The sequence below is a fragment of the Mobula birostris genome, chromosome 1, assembly GCF_030028105.1.
Source record: "Mobula birostris isolate sMobBir1 chromosome 1, sMobBir1.hap1, whole genome shotgun sequence".
Classification (NCBI taxonomy): Eukaryota; Metazoa; Chordata; class Chondrichthyes; order Myliobatiformes; family Myliobatidae; genus Mobula; species Mobula birostris.
This window is the reverse complement of record NC_092370.1, coordinates 37,176,898-37,203,745: the sequence shown is the minus strand read 5'-3', so window position 1 is coordinate 37,203,745 and position 26,848 is coordinate 37,176,898. Positions and strand designations below refer to the sequence as shown.

Genomic DNA, 26,848 nt, shown 5'->3' with positions numbered 1-26,848 from the left:
AGCAGGATAGATAAAGGAGAATCGGATGATGTTGTGTACTTGGATTTTTAGAAAGCCTTTGACAAGCTGCCACACATTGTGCTGCTTAACAAGTGAAGAGCCAATGGTATCACAGGAAAGATACTAACATGCATAAAGCAGTTCCTGATTCCAGGAGGCAAAGAGTAGGAATAAAGGGAGCCTTTTCTGGTTGGCTGCCGGGGACTAGTGGTGTTCCATAGGGGTCTGTATTGGGTCTGGTTGTTTATATGTTATATGTCAATGACTGGATGACAGAATTGAATACTGTGTTGCAAAGTTTGTAGTTAATATGAAGATAGGTGGAGGGGCAGGTAGTATTGAGGAAGTAGAGAGACTACAGAAGGACTTGGGTAGATTAGGAGAATGGGCAAAGAAGTGGCAGATGTTGGGAAGTGTATGGTCATGAACTTTGGTAGAAGAAAAAGGCTTGTCTATCTTCTAAATGCAGAGAAAATTCAAACATCTGAGGTGCAAAGGGAGTTGGGAGTCCTTGAGCAGGATTCCATAAAGGTTCATTTGCACATTGAATCGGTGGTGAGGTAGGCAACTGTGATATTAGCATTCATCTCAAGAGGACTAGAATATAAAAGCAAGGATGTAAGCAGTTTTGGGCCCCTTATCTTAGAAACGATGTGCTGACACTGGACAGGGTGCAAAGGAGGTCCACAAAAATGCTTCCAGGATTGCACGGTTTGTCATATGGAGAGAACCTGATGGCTCTGGGCCTGTATTCACTAGAATTCAGAAGAATGAGAGGTGAGTGAATTGAAACCTCTCAAATGTTGAAAGGCCTTGATAGAGTGGATGTGGGGAGGATGTTTACTTTGGTGGGAGAGTCTAAGACCAGAGGAGACAGCCTCAGAATCGAGCAGTGTCCTTTTAGAATGGAGATAAGGAGGGATTTCTTGAGCCATAGAGTGGTGAATCTGTGGAATTTGTTGCACAGGCAGCTGCGAAGGCCAAGTCTAGCTATATTTAAGGCAGAAGTTGATAGATTCTTGATTAGTCAAGGCATGAAGGGATATGGAGAGGAGGCAGGAGATTGGGGCTGAGGAGCAGCATGATGAAATGGCGAAGCTGACTCCATGGACCAAATTGTCTAATTCTGCTCTTATATCTTAAAGTCTTGTGGTCTTATCTAGCTATTGTGTGACTGGGAACAGTTAGAGAGAGGGAACATAGACAAGATAGTGTCATAATAGCAAAAAGCAGAGCAGGTTAGGCTGGGTTCTGCTCCAAGAGGGGAAGAGAAAAGATATATATATATATATATTGAGCCAACATCACAGATAAACAACTGATACAGGCACAGAAGTTAAGATCATATTGAGTCCAGAATGCTGACACAATGGAGATACTGTTCCTCCAGCTTGCTTTGTAACCATGGAAGAACCTACAGACCAATAGGCCAGAGTGATACTGAAACGGAGAATTAAAGTGTAGACAACAGAAAGTTCAGGGTTACTTACTCCTGCTGGCTGAATGAAAGTGCTCTGTCAAAGTTGTCATGCAATTTTGATTTGTTTTTTCTAATGTAGGAGAGGGGTGACCCATGGTATGAACTTGGAAAGCTGGATTGGAGAAAATGCAGCTTCACTTGGAAAGTATGTTTGGTTCTGTGGATAGTGAGAAGGGAAGAAGTGAAAGAACAAGTATTGTATAGCTTTAGGTTGCAAGGAAAGTGTTCTAAAAAGAGATTGGTTGGTGGAAACAGAAGAGCTCAATGCCGAAGTAATCTCTACATTCCTTTTCTTATTTGACCCACCAACTTTTTCACTCTATGGAGCAGGAATTCCCACCTTTTTTTATGCCATGGAGTCTTACCATTAACCAAGAGTCTGTGGACTCCAAGTTGGGAACCCCTGGTATAGAGTGGCGCACACAAAATGCAAGTCCGGCAGCATCTATGGAGGGGAATGAACAGTCAACGTTTTGGCTTGAGACCCTTCATTAGGACTGCTTATAAACAAGTGTTTAGGAAATAGATTATAAACAGTTTAGAGGAACAGAACTATACCGTAACCTGTAAACACGTCTAATTAGTGTGAATTAAATTGCTGCCAGTTGTATATCATGCATAGATTTCAAGCCAATTGTTGGTCATTTTGTTCAGTAGCTTCAACTGAAACTCAAGTTACCAAATAAATTCTGCAAAGCTCATTACATTACTGATGGACAGTAGATTTAATTGATTTGAAATCTATAATTCTTGGTGATGAACGATAATTGTTATTTGCCACTGACACAAAAGTCAATGGGAGGGCATGTTGTGTTGAGGATATTAAGTTTGTGCAGCTGGGTATAGACAGGTTGAGGGCAGACAAAATGACTTTAATGTGGGAAAGTGTGAGATCATGAACTTTGGTAAGACAAGTCTAAAGGAATGAAATGAAAAACTAATAGAAATGAACAAAATGCAGAGGAACTTTGGTCTTGTGCAGAAATTGTAAAGTGTTAGCATGCAGGTTTAGTAAGTGGTCAGGAAGACAAATGTCATAAGGGACAAGAGGGATGGGGTTTAGTAGTTATAATTGTAGTGTGATCACAGCTGGAGTATTGTGTCTAGTGCTGGTCCCCATAATTTAAAAAAAAGATGTACTTGCAACAAAGACATTCAAATGAGATTCACTAAGCTAATTCATAGTATGAGTGGGGTGTCCTATCACAAGCCACTGTAGCAATCAGAACTCTGTTCTTTGTAGCTCAGCAGAATGAGTAGTAATGTTATTGAAACATAAAAGTCCTTAAAGGGTAGATCTTCACTCATTTTCACCTATCACTGAATCTCAAATGATGGACATAATTGCAAAATTACAGGGTGGTCATTTAAAAGGTCTGTACCAACTTCTCCTTTAAGAGTGGAGTGAGATGGAAATTAGATTATTGGTAGTATTCAAAAAAGAAGCAGACAAACTTCTGGAAACTTCAGGAAATCCAGGCTGTGCAGACCTTGCATAGAAGTGGAGTTGAAGCTTGGTGCAGAGCAATCATGATTGTATAGAATGACAGGGCAAGCTTGAAGAGCCAAGAGGTAACTCCAGGTCCTTTTTTCTTATGTACTGTACACCCTGCATTGGATTTCATTAAGAACCTACTGAATATGTACAGTTTACAATTGGTCTGGAATTTCAATCCTTCATTACAGCTCCTCAATCTTTGCTAAATATAGTGAGATACTCATTACACAACAATATTAGTGATATGTATGTCATTATTGCTCAACATATATCAACAGTTCAAAGTGTTGTAGATTTTAACCATTCTTAGCATCAGCATTGAGGATAACCTCTGAGGAAAATAGTTGTATATAGAGTTCAGGAAGTGGAGTGGTGCTGTAGCAAAATAGTTAAGTAAAAGATCAGGAATTAATTCATAGATGCAAGCCTGCAAAGTAGCATGAGAGGATAAATGTTGTGACACCCAGGATTATTTTTAAGGTATGCAACCATGATGAAAGTCAAAGATTTGAAAAGGAACTCATCTCATGCCAGGTAAGTCAAAGAGTATGCATAATGTCCTTCAGAAATTTCCTCACAGTTAGGGGACCCTCAGTGGCAAGTCTTCTGCTTCGCACTGAGCAAGATCATTAAGTCCATGTTTGCAGCAGAACCTCCCCTTCTGGATTACCCATGGCCCTCAGACTCCTGTTTGGTCTTCCTCGGGCATAGATCATGCAACAGGTTACAGAAAGTGCAAGAGATGACTACAAACTCTGCATATCTTTTGGAGACTTCAATACAGTACATCCCAGATGAATAAATTTTATTTAGTTAGTTATTTACAGTGCGGAACAGGTTCTTCCAGTCCAACCAGCCACACTGCCCAGCAACACCAGGGCTACTTACAATGATCAATTACCCAATACGTCTTTGGACTATGAGAGGAAATAGGAACATCTCGAGGAATCCCACTCTCTCACGGGGAGAAAGTACAAACTCCGTTACAGACGGCGCCAGAATTGAACTCTAAACTCCGGAACAGCCTGAGTTGTAATAGCATTGTGTGAACTGCTACTCTGCTGTGGCACACTCATCTCCATCTGATTTGTAGGGAGCTGATGGCTTGCAGATTTAAGAACAGGCTTTATGGTGATTGAAGATTGTTCCTCGGAATGGAGGCCAGTGACTAGTGATGTGCTGCTGGGCTTTGTGTTGGAACTCTTGTTCTTTGATATGTATATTATGATATTCAATATTTATATAAGTGATTTGGGTGCCTATACGCAATGCTTGATCAGTAGCTTTGCAGATCACATGAAATTAGGAGGTGTTGTTGGTAGTGAATAAAATTATCGTGGGTTACATAGGGATCTTGATCAGTTTGAGTAGTGGGTCGAGGAGTGGCAATGGATTTCTGGACAGATAAGTGCAAAGTGATGCATTTTAGAAAGTCAAACCAGCTTAGGAGTTATATATAAGCTTGCTAGTGCACTAGGGATTGTAATGGAACAGTGGGGCTTAAGAGTGCATGTTCACTGCTCATTGAAAGCACCCATCACAACTAGACAGCATAGTGAAAAAGGCATTTAGCATGCTAGCCTTCAATGTGTCAGGGCAATGAGTCTAGGAGTTTTGACATTATGTTGCAGTTGTATAAGTCATTGGATGTGGCTTAAGAGGGATACAGGCCTAACACAGGAAATTCCCTTGTCAACTTGTGTCTTCCCACTAAGCTTCCTCCTGGCACGTATCCCTACAAACATCAGAAATGCTATACTTGCCCATTTACCTACTTGCCCATTTACCTTCTTGTTACCTCCATTCAGGTCCCCAACAGTCCTTCCAGGTGAATACTTCACCTGCGAATCTTTTGGGGGTCATCTATTGTATCCAGTGTTCCCATTGCTGCCTCCTCTCCATTGGTGAGACCCGATATAAATTGGGGGCCACTTGTCGAGCACCAAGTCTCCATGTGCTAAAAGTGGAACTTCATTAGTTGAAGTGCAATTATGCCAATCCACCATTCTTAAAATTTTCTCAAGATAGTCTTACCACAATAAAAAATGTTGTGTTCAATATTAAAAACGCAAACACGAGGAAATCTGCAGATGCTGGAAATTCAAGCAACACATATCAAAGTTGCTGGTGAATGCAGCAGGCCAGGCAGCATCTCTAGGAAGAAGTACACTAGCTCTTCTTTCAGTTAGTCCTGACGAAGGGTCTCGGCTCGAAACGTCGACTGTACCTCTTCCTAGAGATGCTGCCTGCCCTGCTGCGTTCACCAGTAACTTTGATGTTGTGTTCAATATTAATTGTTTTTCTTATTAAAAAGAAATAAACTGCAAAACTTAATGCAGTAGAATCAGTGAAATGTAGGTTAGATATATTTCTTAAACCTGTTCATTTAATGCTATATTTTTGTGGACTTGACTAATAATGAAGTTTTCTGAGGCATTATACCTTGGTATGCAGGATATCATGTTTTTAGTAAACACTGGTTAATCATTTCTAGTATTTTTAGATTTCTTTTTTTATAATTACTTTCTATTTTTTTTAGTTCATCTTTATTGCAGTTAATTTGATTTTTTTTTAAATTTTACATTTGAGAATCTCATTTACTTTGTTAGTGTCTGGAGCCAAGACTAAATTAAACCTATTCTTATCACAGAACTTGACAAGGATCTTGCTGCAAAAGCACTAACAATTGAATCTGAAATGCAACAGAGTTCCAGTATTCAAAGTAGAATAAGTATGCCAAATTACCATGGAAGTCTGTCGCAAACATTATTGGGCCAAAGTTCTAGACCTCAAATACCATCAGGTCCTATTGGGAAAGATTTTCCACTGATCCAAGGAAGCAAACTATTGCAGAGTTCCAGTAACCAAAGCAGCAGGCCAGAGACTCCAAATGGCCAGCATACCAGATCTCGAACATCATCAGCACAAGCAAGCAGGCCTGCAACGCTGAACAGTCAATTATTTCAAAGTCCACTTTCTAGCCAACCAGTGACTAAAGAAGAAGCATTCAGTAATCCAAAGAACAAACTGACAACATTTACAACTCAAGCTGGGAGATCCCTTGGTTCTCCAATTAGTCAGGCTGGAGTTACGGCTGAGAATATTTCACAAAGGAGCTATTTTTCAGAGGTGAGAAGAAATAGATTAATATGATGGCTGGTTACAAGTAATTAAAGGGGTGCAGAGTGTAGTAGAGCTCATTTGGAAATTAAACTTCATTCCTCTGCAAATTAACTCATGAGAATGTTGCCAAAAATTAATGTACGTGTGAAAAAGATTTTTATAAGGGCTTCAATATGTAGTTTTGTTGTGAGAATTGGAGTTAAAAACGATCAAAGATTACATGATCAAGGAGAAATATTCCTGTCCCACAATTTTATTAAAGAAATATTGGTGCAAACACGACTTTAAAAAATGCAATCTGCATGTTGAATTTCATTTGGGCCATGAAAAGTATAAATGGATCTTTATGTTTCTAGTTTTACCCATAGTTCATAAGTTCACCATATTAGTATTGGTATTAGTTAAATCTAATGCCCACATCATCAGCATTGTTCAGTTTATCTCTCGAAGGAGGAGGCATGGTATTCTTTTGCTTCACAAAATTAAGTATTAATTTTGAATGATGAAAACCATTCAGCCCACTTTGTTAGATGTCTTAATGAAAGCATCCTGAGTTCTAGACCTAAGAGCACATAATTTAAACTGATGTCGCCTTCTCGTACTGAGACATAGCATCTTAAAATTGCAATGTTAAGTTGTTACTATGGATAATTTATGATGGGGGGAGATAAGATCCCTTGCAATCTTTGAAAATGTGCAAGGGAATTTTCTCAATGTTCTGGTCCGTGTGTGTTCTTGTATCAATAATGGATGTTTTCATTGCCTTATGTTTGCAGAGCTTTGCCTAGCACAATTTGCCTGTTGTATTTTGTGATACAGGACAATCCAAAGTTAAGTATGTTGAATCTATAAACACTCCCTACATTTGAATGAGCTCCCATAATATTATTAAAATAGAAAGTCTGACACAAGTAAAAATGTATGTTTCTAGGAAGTGTGGTACTATTTTCCTCTATCGCTGCACGTTTTGTAGTTGTCCTTCGCACTTTTGATTCCATTCTTTGTAACAATGTGGTCGTATGGTTGCCATATTGAGTACTTCCTGTGTGTTTTTTGATTTGGACAGAAGTAACTTACAGTTGTCTAAAAAATGGAACTTATTCATTGCCTGGGGACAGCCTGTATAAGTTTGGTACCTCAGAAAGTATTCATTAGCTTTAAAGGAAGATTGAAGCATGAAGTGGCATGAAACATGCATTTTTTATCCTTTCCTTAGCACATATGCCCTGCACCAACCACATCGTAGCAGCCATTTTCTTTTACATTTTCAAGTTATTTACCTCTACTTCTCTGCCGTTCTGTGAAAACAAATCTTTTTCGTATTTATTGTAAATTTGCCATCATAAATGTGTCTTAAAGTGATTTTCCAGTTTTACCTTTCCTGTACTGTTAATCAACCTTGTATATCTCTCAGTCACCTCCTTCTGAGAAAGTGAGGTGAAAATTCCATGTTTCTCCAAACTTCACTGCTCAAGCCTTGGAGAGTTGAAATTACTTTTGAGACAAAGCACATTATGCTTAATGTCTTCCTTTTCTGTCTTTATCTTAGCTTTTTTCAAAACCATTCATGGAGAATACATGTGACACATAATGTTTCAATATGGAACACTTTACACTTAACAGAATTCAGTTTTAGCTAGGAATGTTTTTATCAGCTCTTTACAACTCATCATAGATTTGCATTCATTTTTGTCTGAACACAGTTCCAGAACGGGTTTGAGATGTATTTTGACATTAAATGCACTTTATGTATATGAGTCGTGGATTACTGCAATTCATGGCTAGTTCGCTGTAACTTTGCCTCTTTAGTGTTGCAAGTCTTTGTGACGTCTGGACTTGGATTGATACAAGATTAAAACAACGTGCTATCGCCTCCCTTGCAAAGGGGTTCAAGGGATGCAGGATAGTCTCCAAATTTTTAATTTGTAGTGTATTTCTGCCATAGTGTGTGGGCAGACACCTGCTCCAGATGTGCTCTGAGTGGCCTGAATATTTGTCAGGCTTCAATGAAGGATGGTCGTCTTGGCCTCACCGATGTCAACAGCATTGGTGCCAGAGTTTCTTAATAACTATATCCTATTGTACTTGCTTACGTTTAGCCCCTGTGATTTTCAGTTTATTAGCAAATTAATATTCATTCATTTCAAATGGAACTTCCTGTTTATTTTCCCCAAATCCTCCATTCCTGTAGTTAAGTGATTCAAGTTTGATGCCAGCTAAGAACTTTGTCTATGAAACAAAAGCACCTTAATGTGAACCATTGCATGTTTGCAGTAAGATTGCAGAGGAAATAAATCCGCTTTTTTGTTTCACTTTCAAAAAGAATGCAGATGTGCAAAGCCCTTTAAGAATGCATGTCAGATAATCAATAATTATCCCCAGTCAGCAGTTGTGGCCCAAATTAGATTTAATAAGAAACAGGCATGTAACGTCAAGTCTTAAGAATTTACATTTATCTTAAATCAAACCAATAACCACTTGTGGATACAAATGCATTAAAGATCATTGTATGTTTATGAATATACGTTTCACAAAACATGATTATTTATTATGTAGAAGGTCATAGAAGTAAGTCCATTGCAATCATAACCTTCTGTTCCTTGTGCGGTATTTGATAATTCTCTTTTCTCCCAGGTAAGATTGCATGTGCTGATCCAGTTTCAACTCATGCATTGTGTAGGTTGGACCCTTGATTTCAATTTTAGCGGTGGGCTGCTCTTTACATATTTCTAATTTTAAAGGGATCAGAGCCAACTCAGCTGTCTATTCTATGTGTTATTGCTTCCAGCAGGGCCTCAACTTGCATTCACAAGTGACCTTCTCACACAATATTTGATGTGGGCTATACTTTGTGTATTTGTTTAAAACAGAAACGTATGTGCTGATTTGTACGGAGAAAAGCATTCTGATGTTGATATCCTCTGAAAGGTTTGTGCCGTATCAGTGCCTGTTTTTAATTACATTGGGAGACATTTTGGTGCTTAACCCTGTAAGAGTAGCACTGAAACCCTTGCACCTTGATCATGTAGTAATTTGGCAGGTGAGTTTGGATAAACAATATAATATGAATTAATCTCAAATGGACAGTGTAATAAGTATAATTTCTATTGGCACTTTATTATCATCAAAAATATTTCTCATCCGACTGAAATCTTGGAATGTATGCCCCAATATTACAATAAGAAAGATATGGTACAAGTAAGAAATTTAGAAGACATTCAGGATCATTCACCATCCACCTAACATACTAAGCCGGCCAGTGGTGTAGTGGCATCCACGCCGGACTTCGAGATGAATAGTCCAGAGTTCAAATCCAGCTGGCCTCTTGCACACTTTCCATCCGTGCTGGGCTGAGCATTGACCTAGCAACTCGGCCTTGTAAAAAAACAGTCAAATGCTAAAGAAATGGCAAGGTTGTGCCATTGTGCCACAAGGCGCGGAGAGGTACAGCAACAAATTAATATACTTTAGAATGCATGGCAAATCAGAAAATCCTTGAAATATCCTGCAGACTGGACAGCATTAGCAAGGAGTAAAGAACTGAGTAAATGTTACAACTTGATGAACTTCAATTGGGAATAGAAAATTCTGAGGTAAATTAGATATTCCCTTTCCTCATCTGTCTCCATCACCCCCACCTCCTCCCCCCATTATCACCACCCTTCTCTGCAACTTAAAGCATAATTGTTTTCTAATTTTCTAATGAAGATTAAATATGTTTCTCTCAGATACTGCTAGGCCTGTTGAGTATTTGATGCACGGAGAGATGTGTCAGCAAGGAAGGCCCCCCCTGCCCCGGAGGAGCAGACGCTCTGACTAGACGCAGCTTGTGTTAGGAAGACCCTAGGCAGGGCAACCCACATAAAGCTGCGAGGTCTGATAACGTACCTGGTCAGATGCTGAGGGGCTGTGCAGCCCAGGTAACATCTTCAGCATCTCTCTGGAACAGTCCACTGTCCCTGTAGGGTTCAAGGAAAGCAACAGTAACCTGCCTTAATGACCACCATCCAGTGGCACTGACCTCAACAATCACATTCAGTCCCATTCTCCTGCTATATTGGACCCTCTCCAGTTCACTTATCGCTCAAATCAGTCCACTGGTGATGACATTGCTTCTGCCCTCCTGTCCTTCCTGTCCCACCTGGAAAATGGTGTCTCATATGCAGGATGCTGTTTATTGACCAGCTCAGTATCTAATTCAATCATCCCTCGGAAGGTGACAGGTAAACTGTCCTCGCTGGGTCTCAACAGCTCCCTCTGTAACTGGATTTTGGACTTCTTGACAGAAAGACCACAGTGGGTCCATGACAGCATCAACATCTCTAGCTCCCTCACGATGAGCACCGATGTCCCCAGGGCTGCGTCCTCAGCCCGCTATAGTTCACGCTACTGATGCATGACTCTGCTGCTATATCCAGTTCAAGCCGAATCACCAACTTCGCTGATGACACGGCTGTGGTTAGTCTCATCAACAATGACAACCAGATGGCATACAGGGAGGAGGTAGAGCAGCTGGTAGAATGGCCCCTCTGTGGAGAGGGGTAGGAGCACTCTGTTTCTGGGAGCTCACATAATGGATCACCCAGTCCGTCAACACCACTTCTCCACTTCCTGAGGAGATTGAGGTGAGGGAGCCTCCCTCCCCCCCCCCCCCACACCCACCCACATTCTACCAATTTTTACAGGAGCACCATCAAGAATCACTGTTTGGCATGGAAATTTCAAGGCACCTAATTTCAAGACCCTACAAAGGGTTTTGAGGCTGTGCTCTCTAGTTCTGGATACCTGCACCATAGGAAACAGCCTCTCCAGATCCACCCTATCTACTCTTTCAACATTTGGTAGGTTTCAATGAGATCCCCACACATTCTTCTAAATTCCAGTGAGCACAGGCCCAAAGCTGCCAAATGCTCCTCATATGTTAACGCCTTCATTCCCAGAACTATCCTCGTGAACCTCCTCTGGACTCTCTCCAATGACTACACATCCTTTCTGAGATATGGCGCCCAAACTGTTGACAATATTTCAAGGGCAGGTTGCAGAGATTGAGATGGTCATTGGGACTCTCTTCCACTCATCTAGATATTGATCAGGAGCGCTGCCTATGTAACACCCTTAGCATTGTCATGATCCCTCCCATCTGTCCAATAATCTTTTTGACCCCCTACCATCAGGCAGGAGGTACCAAAGCATTATGACAGGGACTGTTAAGATGGAAAACAGCCACTTCCCCCAAACAACTGAACTCCCTGCACCACCCAGGTCTTCATACCACACACATATGAAGTTCCAGTAGCGTTGTACTGTTGACTTTTTAATTTGTGTTGTAAATGCACCTTATTATTTGTTAATATATTTGTAGTAATTTTACTTGGTGCTTTGTGTGAGTTATATGTACAGTGTTGTGCACCTTTGTCCACAGGAACATTGCTTTGTTTGGTGCTATACGTGTGTAAGGGTGAAATAAAAATAACCTTGAACTTGATTTCCAGTATTTTCTGGATTTACTTCAGATTTCCTGTATCTGCAGTTCTTTACATTTTAGTCACTGATCTCCACCTCTGCCTCAGCCCAGCAGCTACCAAAGCCTTTTTTATATAACTTTGCTACCTTCAAGCTCAGTATTAAATTTCCCAAGCTGCCATCTGTCCAGACTCTTTGGTAATCCAAAACACTATTTCCCACATGCCATTGCTGAACCACAGGGACTCCCAGATTAACCAAGCCTCAGTTTTAAAATTCCCTTCTTATAATGGGTGCAATGTTTCAGCTTGTCTTTGTAGCTCCTCTCAGCTCCTCAATTCTGAGATTGTTGGTCAGGCAGTATCTGTGGAAAAGGAATAAGAAATAAATTTCAGGATAGTGGGAAGGGGTGGAGAGAACAGAGAGCTGCCCATGAATGAATGGAGACTAATTGTGGAGGTCATGGTAGTCATGACCTTCTGTGGTTTAGACCAGCTCATCAGGGTGCATTTCTACTAAGTGAGTCACATCAACTTGGCTGCTCCTTTGAAATCCTCATCTAAATCCAACAGTACAGAATCTCTGTGTGATCTTGAAAAGCTGGCAGCTAGTTGCTACATTCCCCTCTCTGATCATGAACCATTTATGCCTGATGACGTACCACATTCAAATTCTCCCATTACTTTATATGAAGTATCTGAATTTCTGTTAGGGTAGGGTTGTGGTGAGAGGGAGAGCAGAGGAAAGAGCTACACACTTAAGTCATCTACAGCTTGTAAATTACAAGAGATTGTAGATGTCAGAAGGACAATTACATACGGCCTATTTACTTAGTATTACAAGTGAATGGGTTTGATTGTTTCTGCATATGAAGTCATTGAACTTGCTCCAACACTGCATTATTGTCTAAGGCTTGATCTCCAGGATTGACCACCAATGCCTTCAAATTATGTGATCTCCTGGCTCCTGTAGACACAGGACATCCCTCTTTCCCCTTATTTCCAAGAAGGCCTTCTTTGCAATATCAAATGATCAGGGAGCTCCTATGTGATGCAGTGTGTCTCCTTGATAGTTGTACAGGTTGGCTTTAAGCCATTCTTTGCAATATCAACTGAATGGACAATCCCTAAATTGGGCTTCATAGTTATTTCTGAGCACTAACTTCCGTCATTTGATTTGCAACTTTATTACTAGATTTCAAAAATACAACAACTAATGTACAATGTTCAAGTACACTTTGCAGCTGCTTCTTAAACCTCCATTCTTCGGTCTTGGTTCTACTGTAAAATCATTGATACTGTTTCATTTGATATATTTGTTCAGATGTTGTTTGCTTTTCATGCGAATGTTGAGCGATGAAAACTGAATACTGCTGACTGTTATTATGAAACTGACCCTGCAATGAAAGTGGCAGCTTTGTCTCAGAGACTGCATTCTCATTTCTTGAGTTTGTGGTTTATGGGTTTAGAATCTCAAGCCTGAGCCTGATGTTTGAGTGTAATATTGGAGGATATGAAACTTCTCAGATTAGATGTTATAGCTGGGGTCATGATCTGCCCTCTTAGCTAAAAGATGCCAAGACAATTTTTTAATGCCCTGCCAGCAGGACTCTGAGTGATGCAATAACATCTGAGAAATATGTAATGGAATTATACTCAATAGAAGTGAGGCAAATAAAGCATTGAAACAGATTATCTGAATCTTCAAGATCTGCCTCCACGTTGTTGGTCGTGTACATGGAGTGATTCTGAGATGCTTGTTGCCTAAGGCAAAAGCAAACTCCAGGAAAGGTGTGACTTAAATTTACCTCACCAAAGGGTCCAGAATATCTAGCCCTTTTTAGCAGCTTTCTATCAATTTTAACCAACATCACAGTGAGAATAGAGTGCACTGCTCAGGAGACATATGTTGCACTGAGTCGACAGGACTAATAGGACTCTGCCTGTATTCATGAGGTTCCCATTTAAATCAGGTGGGTATCGCAATACCTTCCCCAAACCTCCATCCCAAATAAAATAACAATTAAGATAGCTGAAAGATAGAAATAACTTAAGTCCAGCAATGAACTTTTAACACTTGTTTTGCCCATTTTTCTTCATGCACAAAAAGTTAAAGATTCCCTCTTTCTGTTTCAGAGGGATGCAGCTGATAGAAATAAAAGCACAGTACCTGTCCCATGATCCTCTCATATCTCCTTTTGCCTATCACCTGTCCAGCTCTTGGCTCTATCCCTCCCCCTCCCATCTTCTCCTATCATTTTGGATCTCCCTCTCCCCATCCAACTTTCAAATCCCTTACTCACTCTTCCTTCAGTTAGTCCTGATGAAGGGTCTCGGCCTGAAACGTCGACTGTACCTCTTCCTAGAGATGCTGCCTGGCCTGCTGCGTTCATCAGCAACTTTGATGTGTGTTGCTTGAATTTCCAGCATCTGCAGAATTCCTGTTGTTCACAGTACCAAGGACTGACAGTTGAAAACAATTTTGATTCCTCTGTCATTTTATTCCTTTATATACCTGGCTACTTAACCTTTTCAGTTTTCCCTCACATTTATTTAAATTTAGCCATGCTGCAGCCTATATACCATATATTATATGCCAACCAGTCAATCACACAAGAACACACAGTCCACATCATCTTTTGCACAATACTGCTTAAATTTTCTGCTAGCCTAGGGCCATTTTTGAAGCCATCAGTCCTGACCGCTAGCAAATCTGAGTCACAACAATAGCTATAAACTTGTTGTTTCTTACGAGTTTCCAGCTATGCTGACACTGTGTCCTTTTCTGACTCGGACCTGACAACATACTTTACTTCATACTTTATTGTCACCAAACAATTAGTACTAGAACGTACAATCATCACAGCGATATTTGAATCTGCGCTTCACATCTGAGTGATATTAAGAATTAAATTATTATCTGTAAGACTGACGCAAATGCATTTCCATGCCTTCATCCAGAGCAGCATAAATGGTTCAGAATGAGGTCTCATTTTCCATTTAAAGTGAGTGAATCTCAATATATTAGAAATAAAAAGACTGAATATGAATTAGCTGATTTAATTTGCTGCATCACAGGGACTGTTAAATATTCATGCTATGTTATCATTTGTTATCATTTCCAGTAGAATTAGTCTACTGGATAAAAGAGTATGTTAAAACCACAGCAATGTATTTTTTTCAGACATCTGATCATGTTAACAAGGCCTTGAAATTATACCACAGGGTGCTGGTAGAATAACCATTATCATTGACTAAAGACATTGAAGAGTTTAGTTTAAATGATTTACCATCTCCAGTAAAATAGCAAAATGAAGAATTTTGCACGCCTTATAAGGAATATGCATGTCAGCAGTGTGTAGTGTACTGAGTAGAGTTTAACCCAGGAGGCGCATTTACAGCAGCATCTTTGTAATATGCATTTACTGTTTAAACAGCAGCAAGTCTTGCTTTATTGTACTATTTGTTTTGTTTTCATAGACGAGGAAAGACCTTTTGTGGAGTAGAGTTCAGTTATGCCATTTTCAACAACTCACTGAAGATTTTATCCAAATTTGCATCTACTCGTACAGTTATTTCTGTCAGCTAATGTCGTATCGGGTGTTTATTTGCATCTAATGCAGAATTTCTAAAAGTCAACACTCTCAAGTAAACATTAATCTCAGCCATGTCAGTCCATTCAATGTGATTCTGTGCAACAACTGTGCAGATCAGAACCAGAATCAGGTTTAATATCACAGACGTATGTCATGAAATTTGTTAACTTTGAATGACAAATAAATATAGAGAAAAAAAATTGAATTACAGTAAGTATATATATGGTGGCAGAGCTTGGATGTTAGAATCCCAATGGGATGTGCAATTTCACCCATCCTTTTTGTGTTAGCCATGGAGGTGATTGTGAGGGCTGTAGAATCAATGGGACCAGGTCTCGCACTTGATGGCGGAGGGTAGTTACCACCAATATAAGTGTTCATGGATGATCTTACCCTTTTGGGTTCCAGCATGGAGGCAATGGAAAATGTACTATCTAGACTCGAGGAGCTAATGGATTGGGGAAGAATGAAGTTCAAGACCAAGAAGTCAAGGTGCCTTGTTCTTAGGAGAGGAAAGCTGGTTGACTTTCATTTCACCCTTTGTGGAGAAGAGATTCCATCCATTCAGGACCAACCAGTTAAGAGCCTCGGGCGATGGTACACAGAGGAGCTGAGAGACACCAAGAGGGTTCAAGAGACAGGAGAACAGATCAGCAGAGGTCTGATGTCTGTTGACAAGTGTGGCTTGCCTGGTAAGTTGAAGTTGTGGTGCTTGCAGTATGGACTGATGCCACGGATAATGTGGCCACTAACTGTCTATGAAGTGGCAATATCCCATCTTGAGGCAATGGAACAGAAGATCAACAAGTATGTGAAGAAGTGGCTTGGAGTACCAAGCAGCCTCAGCAATGTTACATTCCACAGTAGCCAGACAAAGCTTACCATCCCAGTGGAATCCCTTGTTGAAGAGGTCAAGATAGCCAAGGTAAGATCACTTTTGATGTTTTGAGACTCAAAAGACCCTGTCATCAAGAACACCCAGCCGGATGTGAGATCAGGCAGGAAGTGGTCAGCCTGTGTAGCAGTTGATGAGGCAGAGTCTAGATTGAAGCACAAGGAGATGGTTGGGGCTATCCAGCTAGCCGCCAGGGACTTGGATGGACAACCCACAAGTGGTGGTCATCTTCTACAGGTAAGGAGCGCCGTGAGCTTGTAACACAAGAAATACGAGAGGTAGAAGAGGAGAAGAGGTTAGCTAAAACAGCTGGCCTGGCCAAACAAGAGGCTTGGACCTGGTGGGAAAGTGTTGAACAACGACATCTATCTTGGAATGTTCTGTGGCAGATGGAACTGCTCTGCATTTCTTTTCTGTGCAGAGCAGCGTACGATCTGCTCCCAACACCTGCCAACCTCAGCACCTGGTATGAAGATAAGACAGACCGGTGTGCTGCTTGTGGTGAGAAGGGAACACTTCAACATATTTTGAGTGCATGCAGAGCCAATCTTTCCAGCGGCACGTACACTTGGAGACATAACAATGTTCTCAAAGTTGTAACAGAAGCGGTTGAGCAGAGAGTACTGCAGCACAACTTATCTCATGCCCCATGCTGCACAGAACATCGCATATCATTTGTCAAAGAAGGCTCCAAGTCAAGGGTGTACAGCATAGGCTCACGATCAAGCATACTTTCTTCAGCCAATGATTGGTGTGTCAAGGCTGACCTGGACGGGAAAGGCAGTTTCCCGGAGCAAATAGCTTTCACCACATTGCGTCCAGATATAATCGTATGGTCTGACACCAGTAGAGAAGCGGTTATTGCTGAACTCACAGTCCCCTGGGAAGACAACATCGATGAAGCCCATGAACGCAAGTTAACCAGATATGCATAATTAAGATCAGAGTGCAGAGACAGAGGGTGGAAGGTCTCATGCTATCCATTCGAAGTAGGTTGCAGTGGGTTTATTGCGTTCACTTTCCAGAAGTGGCTGCATGACCTTGGCTTCACTAGAAGAGAGATCAAGTCAACCAGCAGGGCTGTAGCTGAGGCAGCAGAGAAAGGATCAGCATGGGTGTGGACCAAGTATGTCCAGAGGGGCAGATAGTCAGACAGTGTATACATGTCTTGCAAACCCTTCAGTAGTTGCATAGACACCTGAAGAGCAGACTATCTGTAGGATGGAAGTGACCAACAACTCTGACAGAGGCAGATGCCAAGTTTTTAAGCTCACCAGTGGGAGGTGGTGCTTTAGCACTGCTGGCCCATCACCTCGAGGGAGTCTTGATCATAAGCGGGCCGAAACTCCTGAAGACAGGTGGCAGATCAACTGATGATCCCACTAGTGATAGCACAGGACAGTTAACATCTTAGTCCACATTTATTTTTAACTCTGTCTAGTACAGGGGTCCCCAAACTTTACTTTTTTGCATGGCGGCCCGGTTTAATATTGTCAATATTCTTGCGGACCGGCCGACTGGGTGGGGGGGGGGTGTTAATCATGACCGGAATATAGGTGAAACTTTAAGTCACTTATAAGTGGCTAATAATACACTCACAATTTCATTTCTAAAAGGGTTTATCTAACGAATTTAATATTAAACACACAGCGCATATTTTCCTCCCATGAATATAGTGATAAGTCAATTATAAGGCACTTATAACTCAATAGCATCATAACATTTTAAGTAATGTTTGGATATTAAACACAAAGCGCATATTTTCCTCGTATGAACATATAAAATGATTGCAACACACCAATATCGCTGAGTCAGTGGGAGCCCTGGGCTTGTTTTCCTGCAACAAGACGGTCCCATCGAGGGGTGATGGGAGACAGCGATACTCAAACAGGGTTCCTTATGTCCAGTCTATTCCGCAATTTAGTTTTCATTGCATTCGTTGCAGAAAATCCCGCTTTGCAGAGATATGATGTTAGAAATGGAAGCAACGTTTTCAGAGCTTTTGTGGCTATCTCAGGATATTTAGCCTTGACTTTGATCCAGAATGCCGGCAGAGATGTTATGTCAAACATACTTTTCAGCCCACCGTCATTTGCAAGCTCGAGTAGTTGATCTTCTTCCCGCGCTGACATGGATAATTCACCGGGGACATTCACAAATGGGTCATGGACCCATTCCTTTGCATGTCTTGGGTCATTTGCGGTTGGGAAATAATGCTCGACTTCTGTCAACAGGTAAGTTAGGTGATTGCGCACCAGTTGTGAGAAAGACGGTGCAGCCTCAGTCTCTCCCAAAATCCCAGCTAATGTTGGGAATATGTCAAATATGCCCCTGTCCACTCATCGTCCCCACAGTTCCAGTTTGGCTGTGAAAGCAGACACTTTATCTGTCAACTTGAAGACAGTTGTCATTCTCCCCTGAAGTGACAAATTGAGTTCATTGAGCAAGTTGAAGATGTCACACAGATAAGCGAGTTTTGCTATCCACTACTCGTCACTGAAATGTGCTGCCAGTGGTGACTTTTTTCCTGAAAGAAATCTCTGTAGCGATTAGACAGCTTGTCTCCACATATCACACACAGGGGACTTGGAGCGTGTGAGTCACCGGTCGCAATAAAGCCATATTTTATGACGAGTCGTCGTAGTTTCTGTTGAAGGAAGCTTTTTTTTTGCAGTTTCTGCCTCAGCTGCCTCTGCGTTATCATCATCATCGTTAGGCCTTTTATGTCCTCTTCCACCTCTTCCAAAAAAACTCTCAAGCGACGTTTTTTACTCATACCGACTGATGACCTCGCATGGGTAATGACCTCGCATGCACTCAAGCTCAACAGTGGGCGTGACAGGGAATGAGGAGAGAGGTGCAGCTGACCCTTATCGCCAAATCATATCGTTTCCTCGCGGCCCGGTACCGGTCCGCGGCCCGGTGGTTGGGGACCGCTGGTTTAGTAAATGATTAAGTTAAAATAAGTAGTATAAAAAAAAATAAATAAAAATTAGTGAGGTAGTGTTCACGGGTTCAATGTCAATTTAGGACTCAGATGGCAGAGGGTAAGAAGCTGCTCCTGAATCGCTGAGGATGTGTCTTCAGGCTTCTGTACCTCCTACCTGATGGTAACAATGAGAAGAGGGCATGTTCTGGCTGGTGGAAAAGGATCAGCATTCCTTTTCAGTTCACTGTTTTACAATCAATGTTCATTTTTGCTTTTTTTAACATGAAATTTGGAGAGTCTTACCAATGTTTTACATGCTAAATGTCTTTCCAGTTACAATTGTTCAATGCTGTTTCGTGAGTGGATACCAAATTCCATTCATATTACATGATTAGAGATTTTCTGGGATTTCTCAGTGGATTTCAGAATTGTTTTCTGGAGAGGGCAGTAATTCAATAGTTACAAGTAGCCTTGTACGGTTGCTTGAGGGACCCGGGTTCAATCCTGACTTTGGCTTCTCTCCTTGTGAAATTTGTACATCCTTCCATAATTAAATGGATTTCCTCTAGATGCTCTGATCTTTCAAAGACACAGTGGCATGTGTGTCTTAGCCACTGTATATTACCCCTCATTGTGAATTAAAGGGGTGTTGATGGGCATGTGCGAGGGACAAACTACAGGGCTGTAGGAAAATAGAAAGGCGGGGGCATGACTGATAGGATTGCTCTGCTGGGAGCTATCATATGCCTGATGATATGAATGATCTAATTGTATAATACATAAGTTAAAAGCCAACATGAAGAAATGTAACATTGACATCAACAAGTGGGAAACCAATGCCAAGGACAGGAAACTCTGGCGAGCCATCATCCGAGAAGGAACAGCAACTTTCAAAGCCAACAGATGTGCAGAATTAGAAGGAGAGAGAAGAAAATGGACAGAGAGGCAGCAACAGCCAAAGCCTGATCTGCCATCTGGAACTACCTGTCCTGAATGCGGAAGAATTTTCAAAGTCAAGATTGGACTCATAAGCCACTTGAGAGCCCATAAATAGATCAACAGAACGAAGACCATCATCCTCGACCTCGAGGGATAGCCACGACGACCACATAAGATATTGCATGCATTATTTTTCAAAACCTGCAGAACTCATTAGTCCACCCTTAATTATCTGTCTTTCTCCCTAATATTGTAGAATATCCTCTATCCTTAACTATCTTTTGCAGTTTATGCACCAACTAAATATAAAACAGTAATGGAAAGATAAAAGGAAAAAGGCTTTAAACAAATGGGACAAAAGGTGGGATCCAAAAAGACAAAGTGCAGATTGACATATGAAGGGAAATAGGCTTAAAGTCAGTAAGTGAGATCAATGCAGATATGCTTACAGCTGGCATTGATGAGGTAAGGTCCTTCTCTGTATTACTACGTTTTGATGATTCATTCCCATATTGGAAGGCTTCCTCTAGGTAATAACTTTAATGATCAGATGATAGTTATAAATGTTTTTTAAATTTGTCTACCCATTGCAATTACTCATTGCAGTGAGGTAAAACAAGTAGAGACATAACAAACTGAACAGATAACATACCTTATTGGAACTGTAGTTTATATAAATGCAGTTTATCAATATCATTTCTATTATAAGCATAAAGTATATCATCTCTATAATATGGATAGTTTAGGTTAGCGCAATAGAAAACAGTAATAGGATGTAATGCCACTTTTTTTTACAACTTACAGCTCAATGACTCCACTTAAATTATAAAAGGGCTTGGGGATATTATGTGCTCCTAAAATTATAGACTCAGTGGCCACCTTATCAGGAGCACCTGTACATCAGCGCTTGTTAATGCAAATATCTGATCAGCCAATCATGTGGCAGAGACTCAGTGCATTAAAACATGCAGACATCATCAAGAAGTTTAGTTGTTGTTCAGACCAAACATCAGAATGGAGAAAAAATGTGGTCTAAATAACTTTGACAGTGGAAGGATTGTTGGTGCCAGGCGGGGTGGTTTGAGTATCTCAGAAACTGGTTATCTCCTGGGATTTTCACACGTGACAGTTTGTAGAGTTTACAGAGAGTGGTACAAAGCAAACAAAAAAAAATCAAATGAGTGGCAGTTCTATGGGCAAAAATTCCTTTTTAAGGAGAGGTCAAAGGAGAACGGCCAGACAGGTTCAGGCTGACAGGAAGGCGACAGTAACTCTGATAAATACAACGATGGTGTGCAGAAGAGCATTTCATGGACAACATGTCGAACCTTGAAGTAGGTGGGCTAAAGCAGCAAAAACCACAAACATTTTATTAGGTGCAGGAAGTGCCTAACAAAGTGGCCTCCAAGTGTACATGTGAACTTGAGACTTCAGTAAGCACATCTTGAAGCTTTTATCAATTTTTATCATTTTCAAACACCTTGCTTTTTTTAAATGTACATTTTTCCTATTATCAGTAAATTTATTATTTCCCTTGTAGAGAATCCTCAACCGAAAATTTCAGTTTGGAGTCCTTTGTTTAGTTAGATAATGAAAGTAAACACTATTAAATGAGAAATGGGGTGTCACCTCTGTGTCAGTATCTCAGTGGAGGGAAAGATTCCTGCAAGGTCTCCACCTAGATATTAATCAGTCTTCAAATGCTGAATGTGCGACTGCAGAAGTTGCAGCATTTGTAGAACCCAATTCATATATCTATTCTATGTCTCTTAATCTGATACATTTCCAGAAATATTTTGTCATTTTGTTATGGAGAAAAACAAAAATGAGAAAAAAAGCAGAGCGATGAGGTAATCAAGTTACCCGAGAACCTACAGAGGTGATTGTAGCTCAAACACTCATGCTGTTTGCAAAGAAATCTTTCACAAATTATGTTATAACTAAATCTAAAATCTGCCATCATTGCAGTGGTTTTCAAAGATTCTATCTACCTTAGACTCTCTGCAGTGAAATCAGGTAGCGATTTCACACCGAGAGTTTTTTTTGTGAAAGGAATACTTTCAAGTGTAAAGTGCATTCTGCTATACTCTGGTATTGATGATAATCTACAGTACTTAAGCACTTAGTCATAGTGTGACAGAGGGGTCATTGTCTGAGGTTTCGATGGGAATAAAATGAGTACAGTGTAAAATGGTCTGTCAAGTGACTCCAAGTCTGTTTTGTACAACTGGCAAAGATCAGTTTCACTTCTTCCTCCCCCCCCCCCCCACTCCAGCGCTCCCACCCAGCATGCCCAAGGGTTTCCTCCAATTTAACTGCTGCAACCTATATTAAGACATTACAATAACGGCAGCTGAGTAAACTTGAGGGCAATAAACTATAAAAGCTGGCAGTTCACTAGATGCATGATGTATATCATTGTATTATTCATTTGAATGCTTCCCTCTGCTGTGACAGGAATTCCAAAGGAGTATTTATTATATTTTGAACACTCCTATTTATTAATTTGAATATTTATTTAAATGTGTTTGTTGAACTTAATGCTGACTGTAGTACTGAATAGTCAGATATTGCTCACTTTCCTTTCTCAGCATCAACAAGAATCAGGTCAGCCTAATTTGGAATAAAGCTCTCACTTTTCAAACCTCTGAAGTTTTAGAAATTCTGTTCTAATGTAGCTAGCGTTTTACAGTAGCTCTTCTTTCTGCTAATGCAGGCAATTTTAGAAATTCATTATTGAATTAACATTTATTAATGAAGATCTGTGTGTTCTTGGAGCTATTGAAGGGAAAGGTATGAGGACAGTCTTATGGTACTTTTACATTCATCAGAAAATTAAACAGCCTTTGGCCAAATGACTTTTTTTTTAGCCTAAATCGCAGTACTAAATCTAACTGTCCAGATATGAATCCACAGTGCTATTAAATCTCTATTAAATACAATACGACATAAATGAACGGAAAAGCTATTCTCCTTTTATTTCATTATATTTGACTTTTGGTTTATAACATTGTTAATCACAGCTATTTCTTAATTCAAATTATCTGAGGCAAATAACTAGATAAAACTTATACGAAATCAAATCAACAAACTTTCTCCCATGTAATAGTGAGCACATGTGCAACCATAAGAAAATACAAGACAAAATGTTTTAGTCTCTTAAAATTGAGAAACAGCTTTTTAAAGTGGACGATCACATAGGTGATCACTATGTTCCTTCAAAGATTTATAAATCTAGTACTGTCATGATGTTGCTGCAAAATCAACGTCAGCTCGCTTGTTGTGAAGTTGTAAGCTTAATTTCAGAACTTAACTATATAATAGGGATAGTTAAATAATTGCGGTGCTGAAGTACTGCATTGTCAGAAGGACTGTCTTTCAGAGGTTAAGCTAATGTCCCATGTTCACTGTGAAGTGGATGAAGATGATATGTATATGATACAACTTAAGGAACAGAGAATTTTCTTCAGAAACATATATTTCTCAATAAAAATGTTAATAAAATGTGAATCAATATTCATTGCCTTACTATTGTGGGATCTTTGCAAGAAAAGGCCATAAAGCATAGGTGAAGAATTAAATAAGCTGAATATTTGTAGGATGGATATTATAGATAATTCTTTTGTTAATGCATTTGTTTTACCGTTTTAAATTTGTCAGAACATCTTCTATGGATAGATACATTCTGTACAATTAAAGTGAAATGCCATTATTAAGATGTTACTAGAGTTTGCTATTAATTAATCCATAGGTTCTAAGATGTACTTTACCTTTCCTTAGGATGAATCTTTTCCACAGTCGTTAGCTACTCGCCAACCATGGACTTTACCCAGTAATACAGATAATGAAGGTGCGGATCCTGGTCAGGACAAGTGTGAGTATGTATGATGTGGATTACAAGTCAATGTACTCTATATGTTTGTTAATTTTGCCACCGATGCTAGTTCCAGCTTTGATGGTATCACAATCAGCATGTATCTAAACATCCCCTCTTGAAAATCATCAGTATTACCTTCACTGAATTCCCATCCATTGGATGCCATAATCCCATCCCCTCTTGAAAATCATCACTAAACAAATACTTCACATCGGTATTCACCAAGGAGAGGAACCCGGAAGTCAGTGAGATCAGGGAGACATATGCTGATATTCTGAGGCCTATATATATGAAGGAGGAGGAGATGTTGGCTGTCTTGAAGAACTTAAAGATGAGCAAGTCCCCAGTGTCTGATAGGACCTATCCTAGGTTATTGTGTGAAGTAAGAGAGGGGTTTGTTACAGCCTTGAAAAAAAAATTTTTGTATTCTCTTTAGTCACAGGTGAGGTCCAAGAGGACTGTGGAAAAGCCAATGCTATGCCTCTGATTAAGAAATGCAATAAAGAAGAAGCTAGAATTTAAAAGTCTACAAGTCTTACATCAGTGGCACTCACATCTGGAAAAGCATAACATTAGGGATAGTCAGCATTCTTTTAGCAGGGAAAGTCATGTCTTACAAACAAGTAAGTTTTTTCAGGAGGTAGTGAAGACATTTGGTAAGGGTAGGGCAATGGATGTTGTGATCATGGACTTTAGTAAAGCTTTCGACAAGGTCCCTCAAGTCCTTCTTCTCTGACCCAGAAGAGTGAAGCTTAAGGGACCCATGGAGACTTGGTAGGTTGGATTCCAGTTTGGCTATTGAAGAGACTGTTGTCTCAGGAAACAGGTTGTTTTGTAGATATTTAATGTAATGCTCATTCTTTCCTGTGCTTCACTAAATGAGTCAAAAATGACTTACAGCAGAGTCTCCAAACATGCACATATGCAACAGTCAATTGTGTGGTGCTGTTTGCTGACGGAGGTTGAAGTAACCATGGCTTCAGAATGTCAGTGATGTAGGTCTCCCAGTTTCCTATTTGTCCAGTAGATTATCTCCAATCCGGTGAAAAATTTGTTTCCAACAGCAGCATTGAATTTACTCTGGAGGATCAAATTGTCTCCCCCAGGAAATGGACAAAGTCTTTTAAAGTTAACAGTAGAAATGTTTCTTGATCTCATTTGTAGCTTCTGAAGAAAAGGGCTAAAACACTGATGTATGCTGGTTCTGTGTTAGAGTGAGTCAAAACGGTTTACTTATTCCGTCGGGGCAGTTGCTGACACACTGGATTAGCTCTTTTACAAAGGAAAAATGAACCACACTTAATTTGGGTTCCTTTTCCTGTTTGCTATCCCAGAAGAAGTGGTGTGCCTTGTACTTTGAGCTGGCAATTTCAATTGGCATCCACTGAGCTCCAGTGATCTCTTTCCTTCAGCATGCCTTTGGTGATATCCGTAATTAAGACCATAAGACATAGGAGCAGAATTAGGCCATTTGGCCCATTGGGTCTGCTCCAACATTCATTCATGGCTGGTCCTTTTTTACCCTCCTCAACCCCACTCTCCGGCCTTCTCCCAGAAACCTTTAAAGCCATGTCCAATCAAGAAACTACTTATCTCTACCTTAAATACATGCAACAACCTGGCCTCCACAGCTGCATGTGGCGACAAATTCCACAAATTCACCACCCTCTGGCTAAAGAAATTTCTCTGCATTTCTGTTTTAGGTGGCCACTTCTCTAACCTGAGGCTGTGCCCTCATGTCCTAGACTCCCCATGAGAAATGTCTTTTCCACATCTACTCTGTATAGTCTTTCAACATTTGAAAGGTTTCAATGAGATCTCCCCCATCCTTCTAAATTCCAGTGAATACAGACTCAGAGCCATTAAGCGTTCCTCGTATGATAACCCCTTCATTCCCAGAATCATCCTTGTGAACCTCCTCTGGACCCTCTCCAATGCCAGCACATCTTTTCTAAGATGAGAGGCCCAAAACAGTTCACAATACTCAAGGTGAGGCCTCACCAGTGCCTTGGAAAGTCTCCGCATCACATCCTCGCTGATCCAGATGTTGGTTATTCCATCATTTGCCTATTGAAGTTTACATACTTCCAGACCCACCAACAATATGCTTCCCACATGCATATAACGTTACCATTGGAACTGTGTAAAACTGTACAGTTATATTTCATTTTATAATATTCTGACAAGATTCATTGCAGTGCTTGACTAACCTGACTTGCATAAAGATGAGAAAATTAACCCTACTTTTATGCCATGTAACAAGAACAAAAGAAAACAGCAGAATTATTGCAGAGTAAGTCTGCTACCTATTACAGCCAATTATCATGGCAGCTCTCATATACAGTGCAGTAAAATTCAAGTACTTTTGCAGCAAGATATTAAGTACTGTTATTGTTTATTTTAACTGGATTATTTGGAGGAGGCATAAAGCTTCCCCAATCAGTGGAAGGAAATTAGAGGTAAAGGCACCTTGACCCATGTTTACCTCAACGTACCATGGTACTATTTATTCTGAAAGAACTTGGGAGAATTGCTCCATTGACTCTGCTGTTATTCACAGAGCCAACTCATTAGCACATTCAGTAACGTGCCAGGAATGCTGCTTCTCGGCAACAAGTGCTTAGATTTGTGGCCGTTGTGGAATTGGTAAAAGAAATATATTGCTGCAAAGACTTTCAGCCAAGAAATCTAGAGAGAGTAAATGAAAACTTGGAGCAAGTGTCTCGAGGAGCTGAATACATTTTTTGCTTCCCATCAAGATTCTGGAAATGGCTTTCTTTGGACCCCTAGGAAATGGACTCCAATCTCAGGGAGTCTGCAGTGGAAATAATTAAGTTGAATGAGCAGCACACCTTCATGAGTCTGTGACCTCTTTCCCAACCCAAGCTTTACAATGGTTTTGGATAAGGGAGCTTCCCCTATAATGCAGCAATTTTGTGGAGAAGTTTTTCCAGCTGAAAGACGACTGGAATACTTGGAAGTCAATGGCTGGGTGCATGTCACACCTGCACTCCGCTTTGTTCCACTTGGGTATGACACATTCATTTCG

The 26,848-nt window shown here is 40.4% G+C and overlaps 1 protein-coding gene across 8 annotated transcripts in view; it reads left to right on the top strand.

Annotated features, from left to right (window-relative positions):
• Positions 1-26,848, top strand: part of c1h8orf34 (chromosome 1 C8orf34 homolog) — a 364,640-nt gene that overhangs the window by 316,264 nt on the left and 21,528 nt on the right. For 5 of the 8 annotated variants that reach the window (XM_072254127.1, XM_072254031.1, XM_072253854.1 and 2 more), the window contains exons 12-13: positions 5,629-6,107; positions 23,703-23,800. In XM_072254127.1, coding sequence (XP_072110228.1) covers positions 5,629-6,107; positions 23,703-23,800 — 577 coding nt within the window. Of the gene's footprint in view, positions 1-5,628; positions 6,108-23,702; positions 23,801-26,848 lie in introns of those variants that run through there. The other 3 variants (XM_072254215.1, XM_072253949.1, XM_072254434.1) reach the window with 3 other exon arrangements.